The sequence below is a fragment of the Ammospiza nelsoni genome, chromosome 1 (genome assembly GCF_027579445.1).
Source record: "Ammospiza nelsoni isolate bAmmNel1 chromosome 1, bAmmNel1.pri, whole genome shotgun sequence".
In the NCBI taxonomy this organism is placed as follows: domain Eukaryota; kingdom Metazoa; phylum Chordata; class Aves; order Passeriformes; family Passerellidae; genus Ammospiza; species Ammospiza nelsoni.
The window spans coordinates 68,025,973-68,046,846 of record NC_080633.1 but is presented as its reverse complement, the minus strand read 5'-3'; the positions used below and the strand labels follow the sequence as shown (position 1 = coordinate 68,046,846).

The 20,874-nt window shown below is 40.8% G+C and overlaps 1 protein-coding gene across 1 annotated transcript; it reads left to right on the top strand.

Moving 5' to 3' along the window:
- The first annotated feature begins 3,892 nt into the window (after window positions 1-3,892).
- On the top strand, window positions 3,893-19,789 carry RIOK1 (RIO kinase 1). The gene is made up of 17 exons (XM_059476440.1): window positions 3,893-4,040; window positions 4,875-5,079; window positions 6,259-6,349; window positions 7,340-7,409; window positions 8,089-8,131; window positions 8,704-8,796; window positions 9,517-9,629; window positions 9,757-9,837; window positions 10,365-10,451; window positions 11,034-11,171; window positions 11,819-11,922; window positions 13,583-13,689; window positions 14,721-14,786; window positions 16,394-16,513; window positions 16,799-16,852; window positions 17,938-18,099; window positions 19,581-19,789. The coding sequence occupies exons 1-17, from the start codon at window positions 3,970-3,972 to the stop codon at window positions 19,689-19,691; spliced, it is 1,716 nt and encodes a 571-aa protein (XP_059332423.1). The 5' UTR covers window positions 3,893-3,969; the 3' UTR covers window positions 19,692-19,789.
- Window positions 19,790-20,874: the final 1,085 nt, after the last annotated feature.

The window sequence follows — 20,874 nt, the reverse complement described above, 5'->3', positions numbered from 1 at the left end:
CCATGTTTAAATTATTTTGTTTACTCTTTTTCTTACACCACCTGTAACTGAAGGAAAAAAAAACTGTAAAAAAGAAGAAGCATTTTACATTCTGGTGGAAACCCTCTGAGAGTATTTCCCCTTTTGTTGTAGTGTGTTACACTGTTCTTTATACCTATTTTCATTTCTCTGTTTGACTGTATCAGGCCTGGTATGTGCACTGTGTTCTCATGGAAAGAATCAGATGATATACTCATGTTATTCTCTCTCCAGTTATTTGGAGGCTATATTTGTTGTGCAGTGGCTGCCTACCAAAAGCATGTAATTTGTAACTTCTTCAATTTTAAATTTTAATTTGATGTTTTAAATTTGTAATAACTGTAATTAAACATTATTTAATTTAAATATTAATCAAAATTTTAAATAATTTGTAATCAGAATGGGAACTGAAATGCAAATGCATTACTCCCTACATTCATTACTTAGTTAATTCAAGGCACAACTCCAGCACCTGCATTTGGTATTCTTAGCACTTCTTTTTTATGTTACACATCTGTGAGGCCTGGCACTTACTTATAAAATTTTGCAATATTAATGCAAAAATCCACTACTACTAATTTTATCAGAGAAGGGTGTTTTCATCATTCATGCCTCAGTGGAATCTTACCATGGCTTCTTGCTAGCTGATTCAAATCAGTTCAAATTATCTTCTCCAGGGAACTGTTTCTCAGTACCAAAACCTGAGTATGTCTTGAATAGAGAGACAGAGGGTTGAAGGAGAAAATAAGCCATGTCTGTTATGGAGGATACTTTAATAATGCAATCCAGCAGTGACTCCATATTTCTGCAAATGGTTCTTCATGAGGTCCTACAATAGGCTTTACTGATGATTATTCTGACAATGAAACATCTCCCAGGCTCTTGCATTCTTTTTTAGTATTGTCTTCTTTTTGTCAGCCCAACACCCTCCTTTGATGTGGTTCTTCTTCCTTGCCTAGGGATTCCTTCTCTGGGAAAAATGTATCCACACCCAAAGACTGCTTCCACTTGACTATGCAGAAAGGTATGTTGGTTCTACAGCAAGTGTTTCTATGGCTTAGGGAATCTGTTGTTTTCTGAGAGGTATCCCAAAATTTATATGGAAGAAGAATTAAGAATTTATATGGAAGAAGAATTAAGAATTAATTCTTCAAAGAAGAATTAAGTTTTTTTGAGTGTTTTCAGAGGATATTCATGGAGATAATACAGCTGAGGAAAACAGGTATTTTGTTTTGAACTTAATGAATGTATCACTTGGCCTCCTCAGTGTGTATCCTTCTTCATCAGGAGTCCTCTAACAAAAATATGATGGAACTACATGAACATTCACAGCAGTATTCAAGTAAGATATTAGCTAATTTCTCTTTCATATATATGTGTGCCAATTCCATTTAAACCAATGTCTTGTATAAAGTGGAAATATGGCCTAGAATATTGGAATATCAATCGTACTGCATGAGATAGAGAAGATCCTGATCACTTGCTGTGTTGCTGTAATAATTGCTCAGGATATAGATGCCATTTTCCATTTTCAGATAGGTTTTCATGTCAATCATCTCACAGTCCCTTGACCATGCTTTGTTCCCCCCTTTCATGACTCCCCGTGCTCTGTACAGTCTGTATTGTTTATGTACTTCACTCATGGCAGTAAGAGCTGACCTCAAAATCTAACAAAGTCTGTTGATTTAAACAGGTTTTACACCAACTAAAGATCTGGTAGACAGCACTGTGAGCTACCAAGTATTGCCTGGCATACATTGGCAGGGGAGGGGAGTGTGACAGATATGTATCATTATAACCTGCTCATCCTAGCACATGGCACTTGAAATCCCTCTCATGTTTAGCCTCACCAACAAGAACATACTGCATGTCAGATTTTCCAAGATGGGCTCAGAAGCACAGGTTGCTTCACAGAGCTGGCAGGCAGCATCTTTTCTTGCCACTGACTTGTACATTTCATCCTGCAAATATGAAAAGGAAGCTCCTGGTGGTCCTCTCAAGTCAGTCTTCTTCCAGGAAGGAGCAGCACTGCAGTGCTCCCAGGGATTCTGAGTATGGTCTCTGTTCCCAGCTTCCCAGCTTCTGTGTGAACCAGAATATATACCTGTACTGTATAATATGTCATGTTAAGTACAGAATTATTGCATCTTGCAGTGTTAACAAACATTTTTACTCTTAATCTTCAGGAAATATAATAATGTAGCCATAGGAAGAGTAAGGGAGGTAGTATTTCCTGAGGAGTCTCATGGGACAGGGAACATGGAGCTACAGTGGTCCAAGCTAAATACGTACTCTCATAGATAGTCTTTCCTACCATGGATTAGGGGTGATAACTGGTAGGTCTCTGACACCTTTTTTCCCATTCTCCTTCTGAAAGTATCACCATTGCCTAGTGGATTAACCCTGTTGCAGATTAATTGCTTGTAGAACAGTTTTTGCCTGCTTCCAAAGGAGCTCTTAAAGCCTGGGATAACAAAAGTGTGCTGCATCCAAGGCTGTCAAAAAAGTTACACAGAAGCCTGAAGCATAGAAGGAATAAAAATGAATGTGGAAATCCTCTGGCAGTGTTATGTTTCAAACAGTCCCTTGTCATTACAATAAATGGGAATGTTTACTTAAGAGCACTGAATTATTTATTAGAGAGTGAAATAACCCTGTAGAACAGTGCCTTCTCTACACACATGGATTAACCCATGGGGATTAGGAGTCCTCCAACACCTGGTTCTAGGAAAAAGATCAGTAAACAGATGATGTTAATCTGATTTCTGCTGACGTGGCTGTGCATTGGGGAAAATGAGCACAGAGACTCTCAAAGAGCTGACTTCATGGAAGTGTTGCAGATGCAAATAACACCTATTGTATCAAATCTATTTTAAAGGTATCTCTGCACAAGCATCTATGTTTTCTGCACAATCACAGGTTTTTCATAGCCTTTATACATACCACTTGGATTATGCAGAAACATCTACAAAAAAAGAGACTGCATTTTAAAATTTTGCCCTTATGTACCAGATAGCAAAAGCCCAGCACTCACTTTTATTTTCTTAATCCTACATTATATCCGTATATAAACAGTATTTAATAATATTATAATCTGTTTATAGATTAAGCTAAGATTCTTCTAGCCAGGCTTGCAAATTTGGAATTCCTTTGGCTTCAACTAGAGCTTTATTTTAATAAAGATTGGAATTTAATATTTTAGAGTACACCAAATAAAACTTCTCGGTATCTACTACAGAGGACACAGATCATCATCTGTGTTTCAGGGAAAACAACCATGAATTTGCAGCAGGAACGGTCATTTCCAGTCAAGAACTGAGGGCTTGAAAATGCCTATTTCTAAGGCTAAATTGTTTACTATTATGCAGATGTGCCACAGTTCAGTATTGATGTATCGGCAGCTGCTGGGGATTCGATGAATCACAGAATGGTTTGGGTCGGAAGGGACATTAACGATCACTTAGTTGGGATGGAACTAAATGATCTTTAATGTCCCTTCCGAACCAAGCCACTCTGTGATTCTGGGCAGGGACACCTTCCACTACACCAGGTTGCTCCAAGCCCCGTCCAGCCTGGCCTGGAACACTTCCAGGGATGGGGCATCCACAGCTTCTCTGGGAAACCTGTTCCAGTGCCTCACCACCCTCACAGTAAAGAATTTCTTACTACTATCTAATCTAACGCTACTCTCGTTCAGCGCAAAGCCATTCCCCGCTACAAGCCCTTGTAAGAAGCCCCTCCATATGCCGGCTCCACGCCCTCCCGGTGCAGGAGCCTGGGAAGCGGGCGGGGCCGGAGCTGAGGCGGGCCCGTCCCAGCCGCGCTCGCCCGCGCCGCTTTTGGTCCCTCTGGCGGCGCCGTAGCGGCCGGGCCGGGCCGGCGCCTGCGTGGTGCGGGCATCCCGGCTCCCGGTGATTCCTGCTCCCGGTTCCTGCTTCCTGCCCCGCCGCCATGGATTACCGGGCGCTGGTGATGAGCCAGGTCGTGCCCGGGCAGTTCGACGATGCGGACTGTTCGGACAGGTGAGGGCGCGCCGCGGGCCGGGGCTGAGGGCGCTGGGGAGCCGGGCCGGGCGGACACGCGGAGCGGGAGCGGGAGTGGGAGCGGGAGCAGCCCTGGGACTTGCCCGGCAGCGGGGAAGGGAGAGCGGGTGGTGCTGCCCCGCCACGGGAGGAGGTGAGAGGAAAGGCTGCGTGTGTCTCTCGGCTTCCCTTTTCCATGGACGTACTTGTCCTGGCAGAAAGCCGTGACACGTTATTGACATTACAGAATGGTTGCATCGGTTAGGTTGGAAAAGACCTCTGGGATCATCGAGACCAAGCTGTGACACAACACCACCGTCCCAACTAGACACTGAGTAACAACTCCAGTCTTCCTTTAAACACCTCCAGGAACGGTGACTCCACCACCTCCCTGAGCAATCCATCCCAATGTCTAACCACCCTTGCTGTGAAGAAATTCTTCCAAATTCTCCTGGTGCAACTTTGCAACTTTAGGCCGTGTCCTCTTTTCCTGTCGCTTGTTGTCTGGGGGAAGAGGCCAACCCCACATGACTGCAGCCTCCTCTCAGGGAATTGTAGAGAATGGTAAGGTCCCCCCTGAGCTTTCTTTCCTCCAGGCTAAACATCCCCAGCTCCCTCAGCTGCTCCTCACAGGACTTGTGCTCCAGACCCTTCACCAACTTCATTTCCCTTTTCTAGACCTGATCCAGCACCTGAATAGGTGGTCTCAGAACTGGACTCAGTGAATTAAAACACGGGTGAAAATGTAAAGTCATTTATGGGGATAAGTGTATTGAATTTTTGGTTACTGCAACAATCATTTTTAGTTATAGAGACATCTGTGTTTCTTTTCAGTGAATCTGTGGAAGACACAGAAGCGTGTAAAGAGGGTGAGGTCCCTGAGAGCTGCCAGCTATGCACGTGTGAAGAAGTTAACGCTGAGGAAGGAGATGGTGATGATGACAACGATGCTGAAGAGGAAGATGAAGACTGGGACTGGGATGATGAGGTGGGAAGACTCACAAAGCGCCACAATGCTGCTGGTGGATGCAATCCACAGGTATGTTGAAGGTTATTCTGTGGGCTTTGAGGGTGCCCGAGAGCTAATGGGGCCAGCCTGGAGGCTTTGTTGTTGTTAGTGTTATATTGGGGGCAAATGCAAGCAGAAATTTTTCCTTCAGAGAAATTTTTCCTTCAGAGAATCCCCTTCCTTTGCATCTGTTCGTCTTACTTGCCTTGTGTGTATGTACACTATAGCCCGAGCTGCATTTGATTTTCTTGTCTCAAACCCTGTTGCTGGATTCTCTGTGTCACTGCAGTTTCCTTCTCTTCCTTACCTTACTCAACTTTTCTTTGCTTACCCTTAAGATGTTCCTTACTTTTTGGTATTTGTCCTCTGTGTTTCTGAGCATCTTCCCCCGCCTTTCTGTTTATTTTTAGACTATCTGTTAGCCATATCCAGGGTGAAACCAGTTCTGTTTTTGACTTAATAGTGAAGAAGGCAAACAAAAATACAAGCATGGGAAATGGAGGGGGGTGCTTGAAGTGAATTAATTTAGCGTATATGATGTTGGCATAGAAACTCTGGTGTGCAGAATGGAGAGCACTCGTGAAGGTAAGAAAGGTGCTAGTTCTTATATCAGCTGGGGCACTAGAGGTTCAAAACCTCATTTTTCTTATTGCTACCAACTTAGCAGAACAGTGTAGGTGAATCAGAGTTTGATGATCATAGCATAGCATAGCATGTCTGGCAGCACTTGTCCTGGTGATATATTCTTGCCTTTATTTAGAGGTTTATGCTGTTCAACGATGGTGAAATTATGTTCAGGTATTAGTTGTGTCTGGGGAGGACTACATGTAAGAAAAGATAGAATCTTGGGAAGTTTTCTCAGTTCATTGCCTCTGCATTTTTTCCCTCTTGATTTATTCCTTGTTTCTGTCTTCTGTTCCTTTTACAGACAGGAAAAAGTGCTGTGTGAGAGACTTGTAGCTTCCTAGACTAAAAAATAACTCTGGTTTGGAGCACTTTTAGAATTTTAACTGGTGTATTACCTGTATTTTCCTTTCTTGATTTAAGTAAAATCTGGTGTTAATCCATGTCTGTTTCCTTATATCCCATGTGGTTTTTATCTTACAGCTTTAGGCATAGGCATTTGAGATTACTTTTCCAATGAAATGGTTTGAATTTCAAAGGGCTGTGTACAGAATGTGACTTATGTTAACAAATTCTTTATTTCAGGCAAATAGACAGACCCCTAATTGCTCTTCAGCAAAACTGTCAACCCCTGCAGGCAAGGTTTTAAGAAAATTTGAACACAAAATCAATTTAGGTGAGTATAATTGCACTGCTGTCTGTTATTTTAAACAGTTACCACTCTGTGGCATTCTCAGACTAATTCTGCTTATGTTAAGCCAGAACTCACTGGAATGGGTGAGTTAACCTTTGCCAGAGAGATTAAAAATGGCTTTTGACTACTTTTTTGGAAGTTGCCTTTAGTGTCCAAGAACTAGCTGTCATACCCCCCTCTCTCTCCACCTTCAGCACCACATGGTTGTTTTGTTGGGGTTTTTTCTTTCCCCTTGACTTCTCCAGGCAACCTGAAGTCTTTCTTCCCTAGATTCCTTTTAGGAAAAAGCTGTTTGGAGGGAGGATATCAGCTCTCTGTTGTGATGTTGGTGATTCCCACAGCTGCTACCACAGCTGCACTTTCTAGACAAATGCAGTAGTCCCCTGTAGTATTGGGGGGGTACATTATGCAGCAATTCTCTCCCAGGGGCAGAGCTCCTGTGCTAAGTGAAGAGGCTGCTGTCCCAGCTGGAGTGGTTTGATTTTTACCCTGAGATGGAGATGGCTGCTCAGCACAGCCTGTCAGGACCAGGGGTAGCTGTGATTGGCACCTTCTGACAGGGTAGAGATCAGAGGTTGGGTTTTCCTTTATAACAAAGTGGTGCTAGGGTGAAGGCTGCTTGTGTTTGTGGCCAAATACAGCAGCTTTTATACATTTAGCATTTAATCAAACACCATTTAAATACAATGTTGAAGACAATCTGGAAGGCTGTTGTTTATTGTGTTAAGAAAAGTGGCATTTGATTGTTTTAAGAGAAGAACAGACAAATTTATTGGTGAGATGTTATCCAGAAGGCATTACTGGTATAACATTTCCAAGTCTCTGGAATTGTCTCACTCATCTGTTTTGTTACCTTATAGTCCTGCCCTGAAATGTAAACAGAGTAAAGTGCTGCGTTAACCCTGGTGTGTAGGAAACTTCTTTGGGTTTTGGGGTTTTGTTTTTTTTCATTGCTTCTTATGTGTTTTTCAGATAAGCTAAATTTTGATGACTCTGTTATAAACAGAGTCACAGAAAAGTCTAGGCAGAAGGAAGCAGACATGTGAGTATTACTTATGCTTCTATTTTCACTTAAATACTTTAAACCCAGAAGTATAGTGCTTATTTTCTTGTTTAAATATGTTTGTTAAGAAAAATGAAGCTTAGAAGTAGTCTACATGCAGTTTGCCCTTTGGTCTTCAATTTTTTGCTTTCCAAATCAGTTTTTGGAAAGTTTTGATTCTTCTGTCACTGGTAGCACATCTGATTGTATTGGTGTAGTATAGTAAGGCAGAAGTGATGGGTGTCATTCCCCTAGAAAAGACCCTTTGATACTCTTCTTTTCTAAACATAAATCCTTAAACCACTGAGCTCAAAAGGTGTTGGAGGAAAGTTCCTCCTGATGATTTGGTGGTGGAAAAGTATTTCTTCTAAAGAAGTTTCTTTTGCCTGCAGCTTATAGCCCGAAGTTGTGAAGAGAGTTTTCTCCTGAATGAGCATATTTAGAAAAAGCAGGAAAATAATCTATAAAAGTGAAGGGCTCTGATGTTAATGGTAGTGGTTTGTTGATGTTTTCCTTTCCATCCCTCTTTCTGCAGGAGAAACCTTTGGTTTTGTATGAGCTGAAAGCCTTACTTCTTAAGGCTGTCATCTTAACCTTTGGCACAGGATGGCACAGTTTGCTCTGTCAAAGTACCCAGCCCATATGTGGGATTGTAACATTTTATTTTCACTTCTGCTAGGTACCGAGTCAAAGACAAGTCAGACAGAGCAACAGTAGAACAGGTAAGGCCTTTGTTCATCAAAATTCCCTTTTGACCAGAGCAAATAGTGTAGAATTTTGGAATCAATGAAAAAGCAGTTAAAAGCAAGAACAGAGTTTTGGAATTCTCTCTCTTGTTATGCTGAAGAGACCTGTTGTTTCTTTCTTTCTTTGTTTCGCATATGAAAGTTAACTTTGGTTCCATAAACATTTTAGAGCTCATTTTTGTGTTTAACATTGTAATTTATTTATATGTGTAATGCAGAATTCCATCTTAAACTTTTATTGAATTCCAAAGAGCAAGAAAAAATGCTGAGTTTGCATTTTTTCTTCTTTAGCAAGACTGAATTATTACTGGGCTGAGCCCACATGGCTGTCCTATCTCAGTTATGTTATCTGTATCCCAAGAAATATCTTACTTTAAAACGTTTAATGCAGCTATGGGTGGGACATCTGAGTTATTATTATTATTATATATTCAGATTATTATTTGATCCTTGAGAACAGTCTGATGCCCAGGGGCCTTTCATATGATAGTAGGACTGGGCATTATTATTTTTTTTTTCTGTGCTGACTTTTCTGTATTAAATTTGAGGTGTTGGACCCAAGGACCCGAATCATTCTGTTCAAGATGCTCTCTAGAGGTATTATATCAGAAATCAATGGCTGCATCAGCACAGGGAAAGAAGTAAGTTTTATTGCAAATAATGTAGTAGGCTTTTTTTTTTTAGCCAGCTGGGTGAAAGTTTATGATGCTCAGAAAATGTAGTGAAATATTTGGGCTTAGTTCTACATATTTTGTGCTTCTTGATTGGTAAGAAGTCATCTTAAGAAAAAAATATTTATGATAAAGGAAACCAATTTTCCCAAGTATGAAAGATTTCTGAGAATGCCTTAATATTATAATAAATTTGTGGATGTTGTTAATTGCATCTTTCAACAAAAATTTTAGCAAAGTTATGTATACCCATAGTATTAAATAGTGCCTAAAGAACCATACAAACCCAGATAATTCCAATTAAAGACATACTTCTGTCCTGTGTAGAGGTGAAAACATGAGACATTTGGGTGATGCTTTAGGCCTGAACAGTGCACAGGCTCAAGTTAACCCTTCACACAAGGGCTTGTTTCAGTCGCCCAAGTGTGCATGAGGCAGAGTTTTCTTGTGCAATGTTGATTTAATTTTGAGGGCATTGTTGCACCCCTGCCTCATCTTATGTACTTCCTGTAAGTTGCCCTTCATGGAAAAAGGATTGCACTGGCGTGCAGTCTCCTTCAGCTGGGTGCCACACAGGGGCTGGGGTGGGATCAGCCCTTTTCCAGGTATCAGAATGAGAAGAAGAGAGAAGACTATGTTGTTTTAAAGAGCTTTTCTTTAATGTTATTTCTTCCCTTTTTAATCTAATAGGCCAATGTATATCATGCCAGTACTGCAAATGGGGAGAACAGAGCAATAAAGATTTACAAAACCTCTATTCTGATGTTTAAAGATCGGGATAAGTATGTGAGTGGTGAATTCAGGTGAGTTTGACTTCTGCCTGATTTTACTGGGGAGGAGGGATTATTTTGAAAGATGTTAAAATCACTGGTGCTCATGCTGTGTTGATAGACTAAGAGTCCCTGTTGTCTTTTATTTTTTTATTTAAAGATTTCGTCATGGATACTGCAAAGGCAACCCAAGAAAAATGGTGAAGACATGGGCCGAAAAAGAAATGAGGAATTTAATAAGGTGATTCTTCCAGTTTTTATTTCATCATGCAGAGGTTACAAAAACTTTTAAGTTTAGAGGAGATGCTCTCTCTGTGGCTACCACTGCCCTATCGGGTCTCTGGAGTGTTCAGGAAAGTGTCTTAAGCTTCATTAAAGGAGAGAAACAAAAGGGGAGGGAAGAATAAAGATCTTCTTTTGTTTTCCTGCTAATACTCGAAGCTCTTCAGTGTCTGAACTCTGTCTGACATGACTGAACAACAGGAGAAGCTAGAAATAGCTGCTGCTGAGCAGCAACACACTGTGTGATATGGGTTAATCTAGGATTAACCTGAACTGTCTAAAGATTCTTTGACACAGGAATGCTTAGAAAAAAGGGTCAGAATGGTTGTGGCTTTTTGTGTGCATTTCCTAGTTCTTCACAAGGGAGAGTTTCCTGAGCTCTCACTGTGTTAGGTTCTAAGCTGCAGAGCTCCTTTATGCACGGGTGCAAAGCAAATAGAGTTTGGTTTTATTTTTTTTTTTTTTGGCTTTGTTCCTGTGTTTCAGGTTGAATACAGCCCAGATACCTTGCCCAGAGCCAATTATGCTAAGGAGTCATGTGCTTGTCATGGGCTTTATTGGTAAAGGTGATAGGTAAGTATCCTTAGAAAATAATTTTTTTTTAATTTGGTTTTTTTTTTTTTAAATTTAGTAATAGCTTTTCCCAAAGGTTTATGAAAACCAGCCAAACTAACCATCTGAATTTACCTACAGTTACTCTAGGGCTGTAAAGTTAACATGTGCATGTGATCTGTGGAATGGTCCCAGACATTTGTCAGCTACTACTGCAGGCAATCAGTGTGATTCTGAAGCCTCAGTTGTGTGCAAAATGAATTCATAAAGTGGCTTAACCAGAGATTAATGCTGGAAAGGCTTGCTAATCATACATGAAGATAGTTTATTGTTTTGTAGTTGCTGACATTAATGTAGCATGGTCCAAATTAGCTCCTGTTGAAAATAGAGCTCCAGAATCTTTGGCAAGCATGTAGCAAGGTTTTGCTCCCCTTCCTGCTGGCTCCTTGCACTTGGTTGCTTGACATACTCGTGGAGTGAAAGATTCAGGCACAGCAATTAAAGCATTTGCAGCTGGTGTGAAAAAGGAAAAAGTATTTAGTTTCTATTTAGTTTTAGCTATATTTTTAGTTTCTGTTGTTTTTTTTTTTTTGTAATTTCAAGGCCTGCTCCTCTGCTGAAGAATGCTCAGTTGTCTGACTCCAAAGTCCGGGAGCTGTACCTGCAGATCATCCAGTACATGAGAAGAATGTACCAAGATGCCAGACTTGTTCACGCAGATCTCAGTGAATTTAATATGCTGTATGTTTTTAATCCTTGCTCTGAATTGTGACATCCAAGATGTATGCTTGGCAGCCTCTGTGTGAGAGTACTGATGTACCTTTCAGCGAGGGTGGGGTCCCTGTTGTTACTGGCTTTTGTAACTTTCGAAATTAATTATGTCGCTTTTAGCCCAGATCTGAGCTTTCTCAGCTAAAAAACGCCAAGAGGCAAACAAACAAAAGAAACCATAAAATAAGAAAGAAAGAAAAGTTAAAAGACGCAACAAAATCACCTCACAAAACCCCCTCACAACTAGAAAAAAACCCATCAACTCTGGCAAAAACTAGTAAGGTATCATTTTTATGTAAGGTATTTTATATTAGTTAGGTATCATTTCACTGCTATATTTTTATAACTTGTTTCTTGTTTTATTTCTTTTTCATGCACCTCTCTGCTTTTTTTTGTTCATGAGCAGACTGTTTTTAAAAAAGGTTTAATTATACAGCTTGTATAGAGAGGGAGAGGATTGACTAAAAAAAGCCACCCTGGCCCTCACAGGCAAGGCATATGCTGGAGAAAGAAGTTAAGATTTTTTTTTGCTGTTTCTTAAGTTTGAGGCATGCTCTGTTCCCTGCCCCTCAGTATCTGGTGGAGTTGGTGCAGCCCTGTGTGGGGTTTCCTTGCAGGTACCATGGAGGGGACGTGTACATCATTGACGTGTCTCAGTCCGTGGAGCACGACCACCCGCACGCGCTGGAGTTCCTGCGCAAGGATTGTGCCAACGTTAACGGTGAGGGGGCTGCACTCCAGCCCTTGTTCTGACACCTGGTTTTTTTAGCAGGGTGGACTCAGTTCACCTCATGTTTTTTCAGGTGTAACTGACTGTAGAAAATGTCAAAATTGCATTAAAATACTTCCTCTCCTATGTTCTTGTGACTTCCTCAGGGAGCAGTGTGCTGTGCTGAGTTCAGAGTAGTGCAGCTTATTTTGCTAGAAATCATCTCTCTTAAATGAGTGCCATGACTGAATCTCTGAGTTAGGACGGATTTAAGATCACTCCCAGTCTGCAGCAGTGCTCACTCCAATCTTCACTTCCCTTACTTAAAATACTGTGCAGACGTACTGATGTGTTGCCTTCTGTGAGCTGAATCCACATCTGGGATTCCTCAGCTGGCAAGATGTTTCTGTGTGTTATAAAGTTCCCTGCACTAAGGGCAGCTGAGAGGATTGAGGCATAGAGTAATTAATTAGAGATGTTATCACTTGTCATAGCATTTTGATAAGTTTAATGGTGTTTTTCTCTTGAGAATTTGGTCTTCATGTGTGAATTTACACGTTGTGTAACAGATACACACCTCCTGGTAGGGTGTGTCCCTGAGGACGAAAAAAATCTCTTTATAGGCTGCTTTTGTCTCCCCTTTCTTTTCACATTGACTTCTTTCTTATTTTACACAGGCTCTTGAAAGTCTGGCACATAATTAGGAAAGAACTGTGTGCATGCTGTATGTTTGTTGATATCCAGTTTGCTACTTTTTCCTTATTCCTTTTCAGTTCATGCATTTCTAGTAACTCCCTTCTGTCTCAGCTAGTCATACCCTTGCTCTTTATTCGTGTCTTATGTGCTCCTCTCCCTAGATATTCTAGGGTCTCAGTGAGTTGCAGTGGTTTTGGTGTTGTTTTGTTTTCTGTCACTGCAGCTTTCTCTGTCTAAATCTACAGAGACTCTAAGAAACACCTGGTTCTGCTCTAGGTGTGATCTCTGCAGAGATTTGTGGTTCAGTGAGCACGGAGAGGTGCCTCCAAACTAAGTGCTTCTCTAATCCTTCTATGATTAATTTCTCACAGTGAGAGATCTTCTGGGAATTTTAGTAGGAAATACTTGTTGAACAGTCCTCAGTGTCACTTGCTGCTGTTTTTCAGAACAGAAGTGCAGCCTATGAATTTGGTCATAACTGATTTAAGAAAGCAATTCTGAGTGTAGTAGCGAGGAAGATTCTAGGACATCAATGTGTCTTCCCTTTTGGGTGGATCATAATGTACTGTATTTCAGTGGCCACTTGTTTCTCTCTGGCAAAAGTTTGAGGTCTCCATTCCTTATTTGAAATACTTTTTTTTTTAATCTTAGTCATTGCAAATACTACACATGTCTTGAATTCTTTACTTCTTAACCCATATTCCATTAAGTCAGGATCTTGCTGAAATTGATTTGGCTTTTATATTTATGCAGTTTTTCTCCTTTTAGTGTTTGTTGTATCTGGGAGATGAACAGTTTTATTTCAGGTGACCAGGAATCATCTGGTAACTAAACTCCATATGATGTAGAATGTGCTGCTGAGACTTCCCCAAGTCATCAGAGTTGCTGGCTTGCTGGAACTGTCACTTTAACATCCAAGCTGTGTACGTTAGATGGATTTACTAATGGGTTTTGTCTCTCCCATGTTTCCTGGCAGACTTTTTCCAGAAGCACAATGTTGCAGTGATGACAGTGAGGGAGCTGTTTGAATTTATTACTGATCCTTCTATCACAAGTGAAAACATTGATGACTACCTGTCTAAGGTAAGACCTCATGGCCTTGTTACTGAGTAAGAGGACAGTAAAATCAGATCTAGTTCAAGCTCCAACATCTCATTTATTCTACATCCTAAGGAAGCAAGCACATGACGTTGTTGTGCTAGTGCTTCAAAAATGCATAGAGGTCTTTTCCATTTATACCATTGTAGGGTGACACTGCTTTCCTTGCATGTTGTCACAGAAAGTGTCTTGGACATATTTTATGAAAAATCCTTTTGCTAGGATCTTTTCTCCTGAGAAGTTGAGAGGCCTCAGAAATGAAATGTAAACAATAATTATCTGCTGCTGTGGAATGCAACAGATGCATCTTTGATTGGTCTCATGTGGTTGTTTTTAATTAATGGCCAATCACAGTCCAGCTGTCTCAGACTGTCTGGTCAGTCACAAGATTTTATTATTCCATTCCATTTCTTTCCTTGCTAGCCTTCTGATGAAATCCTTTCTTCTATTCTTTTAGTATCGTTTTAATATATCATTTTCTTTTAATATAATATATATCATAAAATAATAAATCAGCCTTCTGAAACATGGAGTCAAGACTCTCATCTCTTCCCTCATCCTGGGACCCCTGTGAACACCACTACAAGAAAGTCTGTCTAATCATGAAGACTCAAATGTCTGTTTGAAGTGCTGTAAGAACCAGGATGCTTTAAGCTAGCTCTTTCTTTCTGGCAGGGAGGAGCTCTGCAGAAATATAACCGTGCTTATGTGGAGGGTGGTGTTGTATGTCCTGTAGCCGTGCTGGCCTGCCGCGGTTTGGTCTGGGGGGAGGAGCTGCACGAGTGTTTTTCCTGCTGGTACGGCCCTGATCTGCAGCTGTCCGTGTGCTTCGCAGCTGGGCTGGTCACCATTAGGTGTCGCTGAAGGCATTCCCACAGGGACTGCTGGAGTGCGAGTGAGTGACGGTGGAGCACAGGGAGAAACACAGATGGGAATAGTTGGATGTGATTCTGCAGGCTCAGTGGCGCGATTCTAAAGAACGATAACTTTTTTTGTAATGTTTTGTATTTCTTTAGGCGATGGAAATAGCATCGAAAAGAACAGAAGAGGAAAGATCCAGTCAAGATAAAGTGGATGAGGAAGTGAGGATTTCTGTTCCTGCTGTGAAATTAATGTTAACCTTACCTCTTCTAAACACTGAAAAATGTCGTGTTTTCTTTGGAAAAATGTACAGTTGATGATAAACAAAACATTGTTTCTGATGCTGAGATATCTTGACCTAGTTGAGATGTGAAGTATTAAGGGATGCCATGTGTAAAGGCTGACAGCAATAAGCTGTTAGAAGGCAAATATTCTATTTCCAAAACCAGTTTGTTTGCTGACATGTGTGTCTCTTGATGTATCTTCCAGTTCAAGTTTAGTTAACAAAAAACCTGAGTAGAGATCTGATTGTGCCAGTGGTTTTGGACCAATGATACAGAAGCAGGCTATTTGGTTAAGTGCATTGACCAAATTGCCTATCTAGCTCCCCTCCCAGTCTACTTTAGTTCTTCCACTGCTTTTACATTAAGTGAAGCCATCTCAAGTCCATAACAGAAAGCTGTTAATGTTCTGGAAATGTTTGATGTAAAGATACAACCATTTCTATCTTAGTCTTAACTATCTGTTCCAGAAGAGTCTAAAAACAAAACCAACAACCAATAAAAGCCTCTTATCTTGTGGGTCAGTACAACTTGATTTATTCAAGACTTTTTTGTCTTGGAGCTCAGCAGGTTTCTCTAGCTGCTTCAGGCTTTGCCAAGGAAAGATGTATTTTGTTTCCCAGTATAGCCTCAGCATAAAACTATTGAGGTGTAGAGTCAGACTCTAGTGTTTGGTTGTACATCTTGTACGTCAAAGCACATCTTTTGCAAGCAAGTTACTCCTTTGTTTATATGAGGTACTGATCTGTAAGAGAGGTGGTTTCATAAAATTTAAGTTCAGTTCATTTGTCCTAGACTTTCCATGTGACCATGGCTAATTTGTGCCACTTTCCTTGCAAAAGAGTAGAGCTGAGTAAGGGCAGCTGTGTGGAAGTGGGGAACTGTGCTTTGTGCACAGCTCTCAGATGAGCAGTGATGATCATGAAGGGTACTGAATCTGTACTGGGATTGAACTGATACCGTGAAACACAGAAGCAAAACATTTCTCTGATCTGGTGGGGTTGTAAGCTTGCTGAAAGACTGTTTCAGATGTGACAAACTCTAAGTAGGTTATTGATACTGCAGTTAGTTTTTATTGTACTGTACTGCTGCAAGGACCTTTTTTGAGTTGTACTGTAGGTTGAAGTGGGTGTTGTTACATGAAAAGATTTAGGTTGTAGCAGTGCATTTCAATGGAGTTGCTTCCTGAAGGCATTATAAACATTACAATAAAAGCATTAGAAAAATTCTTAGGACACAAAACCTTAGGATTTAAATAGGCTAAGAGGTGGTTGGAGAATTTTATAAGTGGGCTGGTGTGAGTCAGGCTGAGGAAGGAGCCTTCTTAGTTGTGATCTATCAATAATGTCTAGGTTGCACATTAAGCCTGCCCCTGCAAAAAATAACCAAACAAAAAACAACTCTGTAGTTCAAATGGTAGGGGATGATTGCTATGTTCATTTGTTTTTTCTCTGTGATTATTCTCCTAGGGATGCATAATTAGGAGAGAAGAACATCATGACACTATATGTAAATTAGTAAGTCTGTGTTTCCCTTCACTGTGCTAGGTATTTAAGAAGGCCTACATACCTCGAACTCTGACTGAAGTTAAAAACTATGAGAGGGATGTGGACATAATGATGAAATTGAAAGAAGAGGATATGGCATTGAATGTTCAGCAAGATAATGTGAGTAGACATGCTGAGTCCCTGCAAAAGAGAGAGAGGGAATATGAATTCTTCTTACTGGACACTGTTAGCAACAAATAAAAACGGAAGCGTTGCTACCAAGGTGTGGAGTACTAAATCTATACCATACTTTAAAATTGTCTGGTTAGTGCTTAATGCTAACATTGTGGATTTTACCCTGGTCTTTATTTCTTTAAATTTATTTTTAGATAGTAATTCTCTCTGGGCATAAAGAATTAAGATATAATTTGATAATGTAATTTCTTCCTCTCTCCCTTGGAGCAGATTCTCTACCAGACTGTGACAGGACTGAAGAAGGATTTGTCTGGTGTTCAGAAGGTGAGAGGGTCTTTTTGAAATCCTTAATTTTAGCCATTTTCAGAAAAGTGCTTACAGGTAGTTCAGAGAATGCCTGGTGCTGCAGCTGACACCATGAAAGAAGCCTTTGTGTGCAGAGTGACCATTTGTGTCAGGGTGTGTCTGCAAAACACAGAATTTGCTTCCATGCACTGTGGCTGATGCTGGGTTGCTTGAGAATGAAACTAATTAAAATCCTTGCTGTGGCCATGATCTCTAAAGTTAAGGTGTCAATGAGGGAAAGTGTTTTCTGATTATGGAAAATGTAATTGATTTAAACTGTTGCATGACTGCAAGTTTTAATATGTTTCTGATATCAGATTTAATATCAGATATGTTGATATGATAGGGTATCTGTTGTAATATTGCATAAAGAACAGTACTCCAGTATAAGCCATAAAATATTATGTCTTACTGTGTTTGAAGTACTTGACAGTGACACTTCTGTAAAGTAGATTGGATGAGAAGTTGGATACAGATCACTTGGAGCCATGTCATTCAAGGCAGAAGCCCTGTGTGGATTCCCCCTCCTTACTTTGTGAATATTCTCTAACAGTGGTGTAGACTCTTGATTTAAAATGGAAATATAAATATGGATGGGATTGGGCTGTAGCACAGTCTCCAGGCTTGTTTAAGAATAAGTGAGTATTCAGTGCAGACATTTGTGTTTGCAATATAGAGTACATAGAGTGCCCCCAAGGTAGATCTGGGTATGATCCAAGGATAATTAAAAATAGGCTTCCACATATGTTAGCAAATTGCTGTTTAACTTAGGGAAATTTGTTTGGGAGTGCAAATAACAGCTGTGCTTTGAGCCCTGACCTAAAAGAATCTGTGGTGTACATTCTAGATTCCTTTTTCTTAGTTTGACTTAACCTACTTTTCATTCTTTATCTTGAAACTCAGTGAGGGCTGTGGTAAGGGAGATAGCATCAGATTGCTCAAGGGCTTCTTTGCAACAGATTCTGTTTTCTTTTTTGTGAGTATATATATACATTGTGTATGTGTGTGTGCTGCCATTAGGTTTCTTGGTTTTGATTTGATGTAATTCTTGATATATCTTGCAGATTCCTGCACTCCTTGAAGAGGCTGACAATTCAGAAACAGACTCTGATGATGATGATGATGATGATGATGATGGTGGTGGCAGCTCAGAGGATTCTGATTTGGGCTGTAAAGAATCTGTACATCCCAAAGATAAACCTGCTGAAGTTAGCATGGACAGAAAGGTCAGCTGGCCAGGAACTGTTTATTTTTTCCCACCTTTGCTTATATGACACAAAAATATTCAAACTTAGTGACTCTTGCTTCTTCCTGTCTGAAACAAGCTGTGGACCTTTCCTGTTGTGGAGAACAAGAGCAGAGGCAGTTAATTTCATTGGAGTTGCTTTATTAAAGGTGCTTTTATCTAGAACAGTGTGCAACACAGCTCTCTGTAGCTTAGGCAAAGCTGGAAGAGAGAGCTCTACAGGGAATTACAGGGCTACACAAAGTAGAATTCAGTGAAGCCTGGGCAACTTTTCAGTCTCTCTGGCTACTCTTCCAGGCTTTGGTGCTCAGGTTTGTGGCTGTGGTCCCTGATCAACCTCCTTATGCCCAGACAGCTGAGACCACTTGGTCTGTAGAGCTGGAGATTTGGTGACAGTGTTTGTACCACAGTGCTTTTGCAGTACCATTAGTACAGGCTGCCTAGCTTTCCTGTGGGCAAGAGATGTAATGCAGTCCAGCAAAGGGATTATGGTTAGGGTCTGAGGTTTGGGTTTTCTTTGAGGTTTCATTTTCTAAACTGTGGAACAATATGCTTAGTTTTGGTGAGGCTCTCCTGCACAGTATCACTCATGAGTGAGAGCCTTTTGGCAGCCTTTAGGTGCTGTGGAAAAAAAAAATAATTAAAAAACAGGGTGAAACTTGCAGGCTTAAGGGGTTCAAGGTTTGGGACATGGCATTTTAGGTTTTTCTTCCTAGAAAAGGTAAGATTATATATTTCATATCTGTCAAATAAAAATGCAGCACTCCACTACACACTGCCAGTCTAGAGCTGCTGCCTTTTAGATGTGAAAGAGGGAAGTCTTGGCCACTTCTCATCTGATAGGTTTTCATTTGGACTTCTTTTTGTGTGAGGTGATGGTTTTTTGTAACTTGTGTTTAGCTGTAACTGATTAGCAGCAATTACTTCTACCTACTCCTTCCACTTTGCTGACTTTTTGTTTTCTAGTTGAGTCTTGTCCCTTCTGTCTGGCACAGACTTAGTGTGTTGCAGTAGCATGGCGTTCTTTCCTGCCAGTCCTGCTGGTGATCAGCTTGCTCTATCAGCACTTACTGGATCAATATTTTGATAAATGACACATACAAACAGATACTATAGTAGCTCTGTGGGTAGCAGAAAATGTAGACCAGACAACCTCTTGTAATCTTAGGTGTAAATAGCATGAGTTAAGAGTGCCTCTTGTTCACTTTCTTCAAAGGTTGCATGAAACTCAGGTTCTAACTAGTTTGTAATTACCAATGTGCAGGTCTGGGCTCCACCCCCAACCTCTATCTCCTTTTTCCTATCCCCTCATAATTTCTATTGATTTTTAAAATTTCTTTATCTTGATAACCTTATTTTTATGTCATGTGTTAATTAACTTGTTATGTAACAATTGATTGACTCGTTTAAAATTCTTCATTCCCTTCTGGCTTTAAATGAATGGTGTTTGATTCCTTATAGGAAAGGAAAAAGATGGTCAAAGAAGCCCAAAGAGAAAAGAGAAAAACCAAAATCCCAAAGCATGTGAAGAAGAGGAAAGAAAAAACTGCAAAAATGAAGAAAGGCAAATAAAACCATCTTTGGCTCAGAGAAAGGGATGATGTGTTGTGGATTAGTCAGCCACCATCTTTTTTTCTTTAATAAAAAACTAAAAATCCTTTATTTATGTACATACAGTGTAAACTGTGAGGGTGTTTTTTGTTAATAACATGGTGTAGTTGTTTGAACAGAGTGTATGACACAGGTTTCTTGATGGGAAAGACTGAATCTAATATTTGTGCCTGCTAAAATTCTTTATCTATGCAGGTTTGACTTTTTTGCTAAACTCACACTTATTTGTTCCTGTGTTCTAACTCTCCATGCCTTCTTCACAGTATGGGAGCAAACTGAGCTCTACAGGCTCTCACAGTCCCCTGGGATAACCCTGCAGGCATTGTGCCTTTGCTGCCTCCCTCTGCTTGCATCTCCATTGATGGCCAAGTGCCCACGTGGCTGCAATCCCCAGTTTGACCTTCACAGCCTCTCTGGTGCCTTTGGCTAGAAATCTCGTAAGAGAGGAACCCATCAGGGCTTCCAGATCTCTCTTTCTCTCCCTCTGCTCCCTTTCTCCATCCACACAGGGGTTGATAGCACTCTCACATACAGTGCTCATGTACATGTAGATACTATTACTGGAGCAAGCAGGACTGGTATTTTCTTAGCAAATGGGGATGTTTATTGGGGCACTGAGATGAAATGTATGCATTTTGGAAATTGGCATTACATTAGGTGCAAGAGAGGGCCCAGCCTCCAACTTGGAAATGAAGGAAGGAGGACTTGCACAATCCATATCCAGAGGTGAGGGAGTACTGGTGATTCTCATGACACCAAGGGCTTAGATGCTGTCAAGAAGCATGGACACCTTATTTCCTGCCTGTGTACAGATGTATGCAGGGTGAGGTGACCTCGGTGATGGCTGCCCTGACCCTGGCTGGTTGTGTTCATCAGTGCAGTGCTGAAGGTGACTGAAGCAGTAACAGCTTTGTACACTTTGTCCTTGAAGTCCCATTGGATTGGGGATTCTCCCTGCTGACCAACAGGGCTGTGGTGTGCCCATCTGCCTTGATTCATGAAGATAGAGCACTAGGAAGTGGGTGTAGGGCCTGAGAGTTGTAGATGGAGTGGGGAATTTTGTCTGAGTTGTTGCCTTTCCCCAGAAACAAGTTGTGCCCTGGGCAGACCTCGGTGTTTTTAGTGAAGTGGGCATAAGTGACTG

Bases quoted from the DNA above. Each gene is read 5' to 3' on its own strand.
- RIOK1 (XM_059476440.1), top strand. From the start codon at position 3,970: ATGGATTACCGGGCGCTGGTGATGAGCCAGGTCGTGCCCGGGCAGTTC. The intron at 9,838-10,364 runs GTGATTCTTCCA...CCTGTGTTTCAG, and splicing joins GAAATGAGGAATTTAATAAG to GTTGAATACAGCCCAGATAC. The intron at 16,514-16,798 runs GTGAGTAGACAT...CCCTTGGAGCAG, and splicing joins TGAATGTTCAGCAAGATAAT to ATTCTCTACCAGACTGTGAC.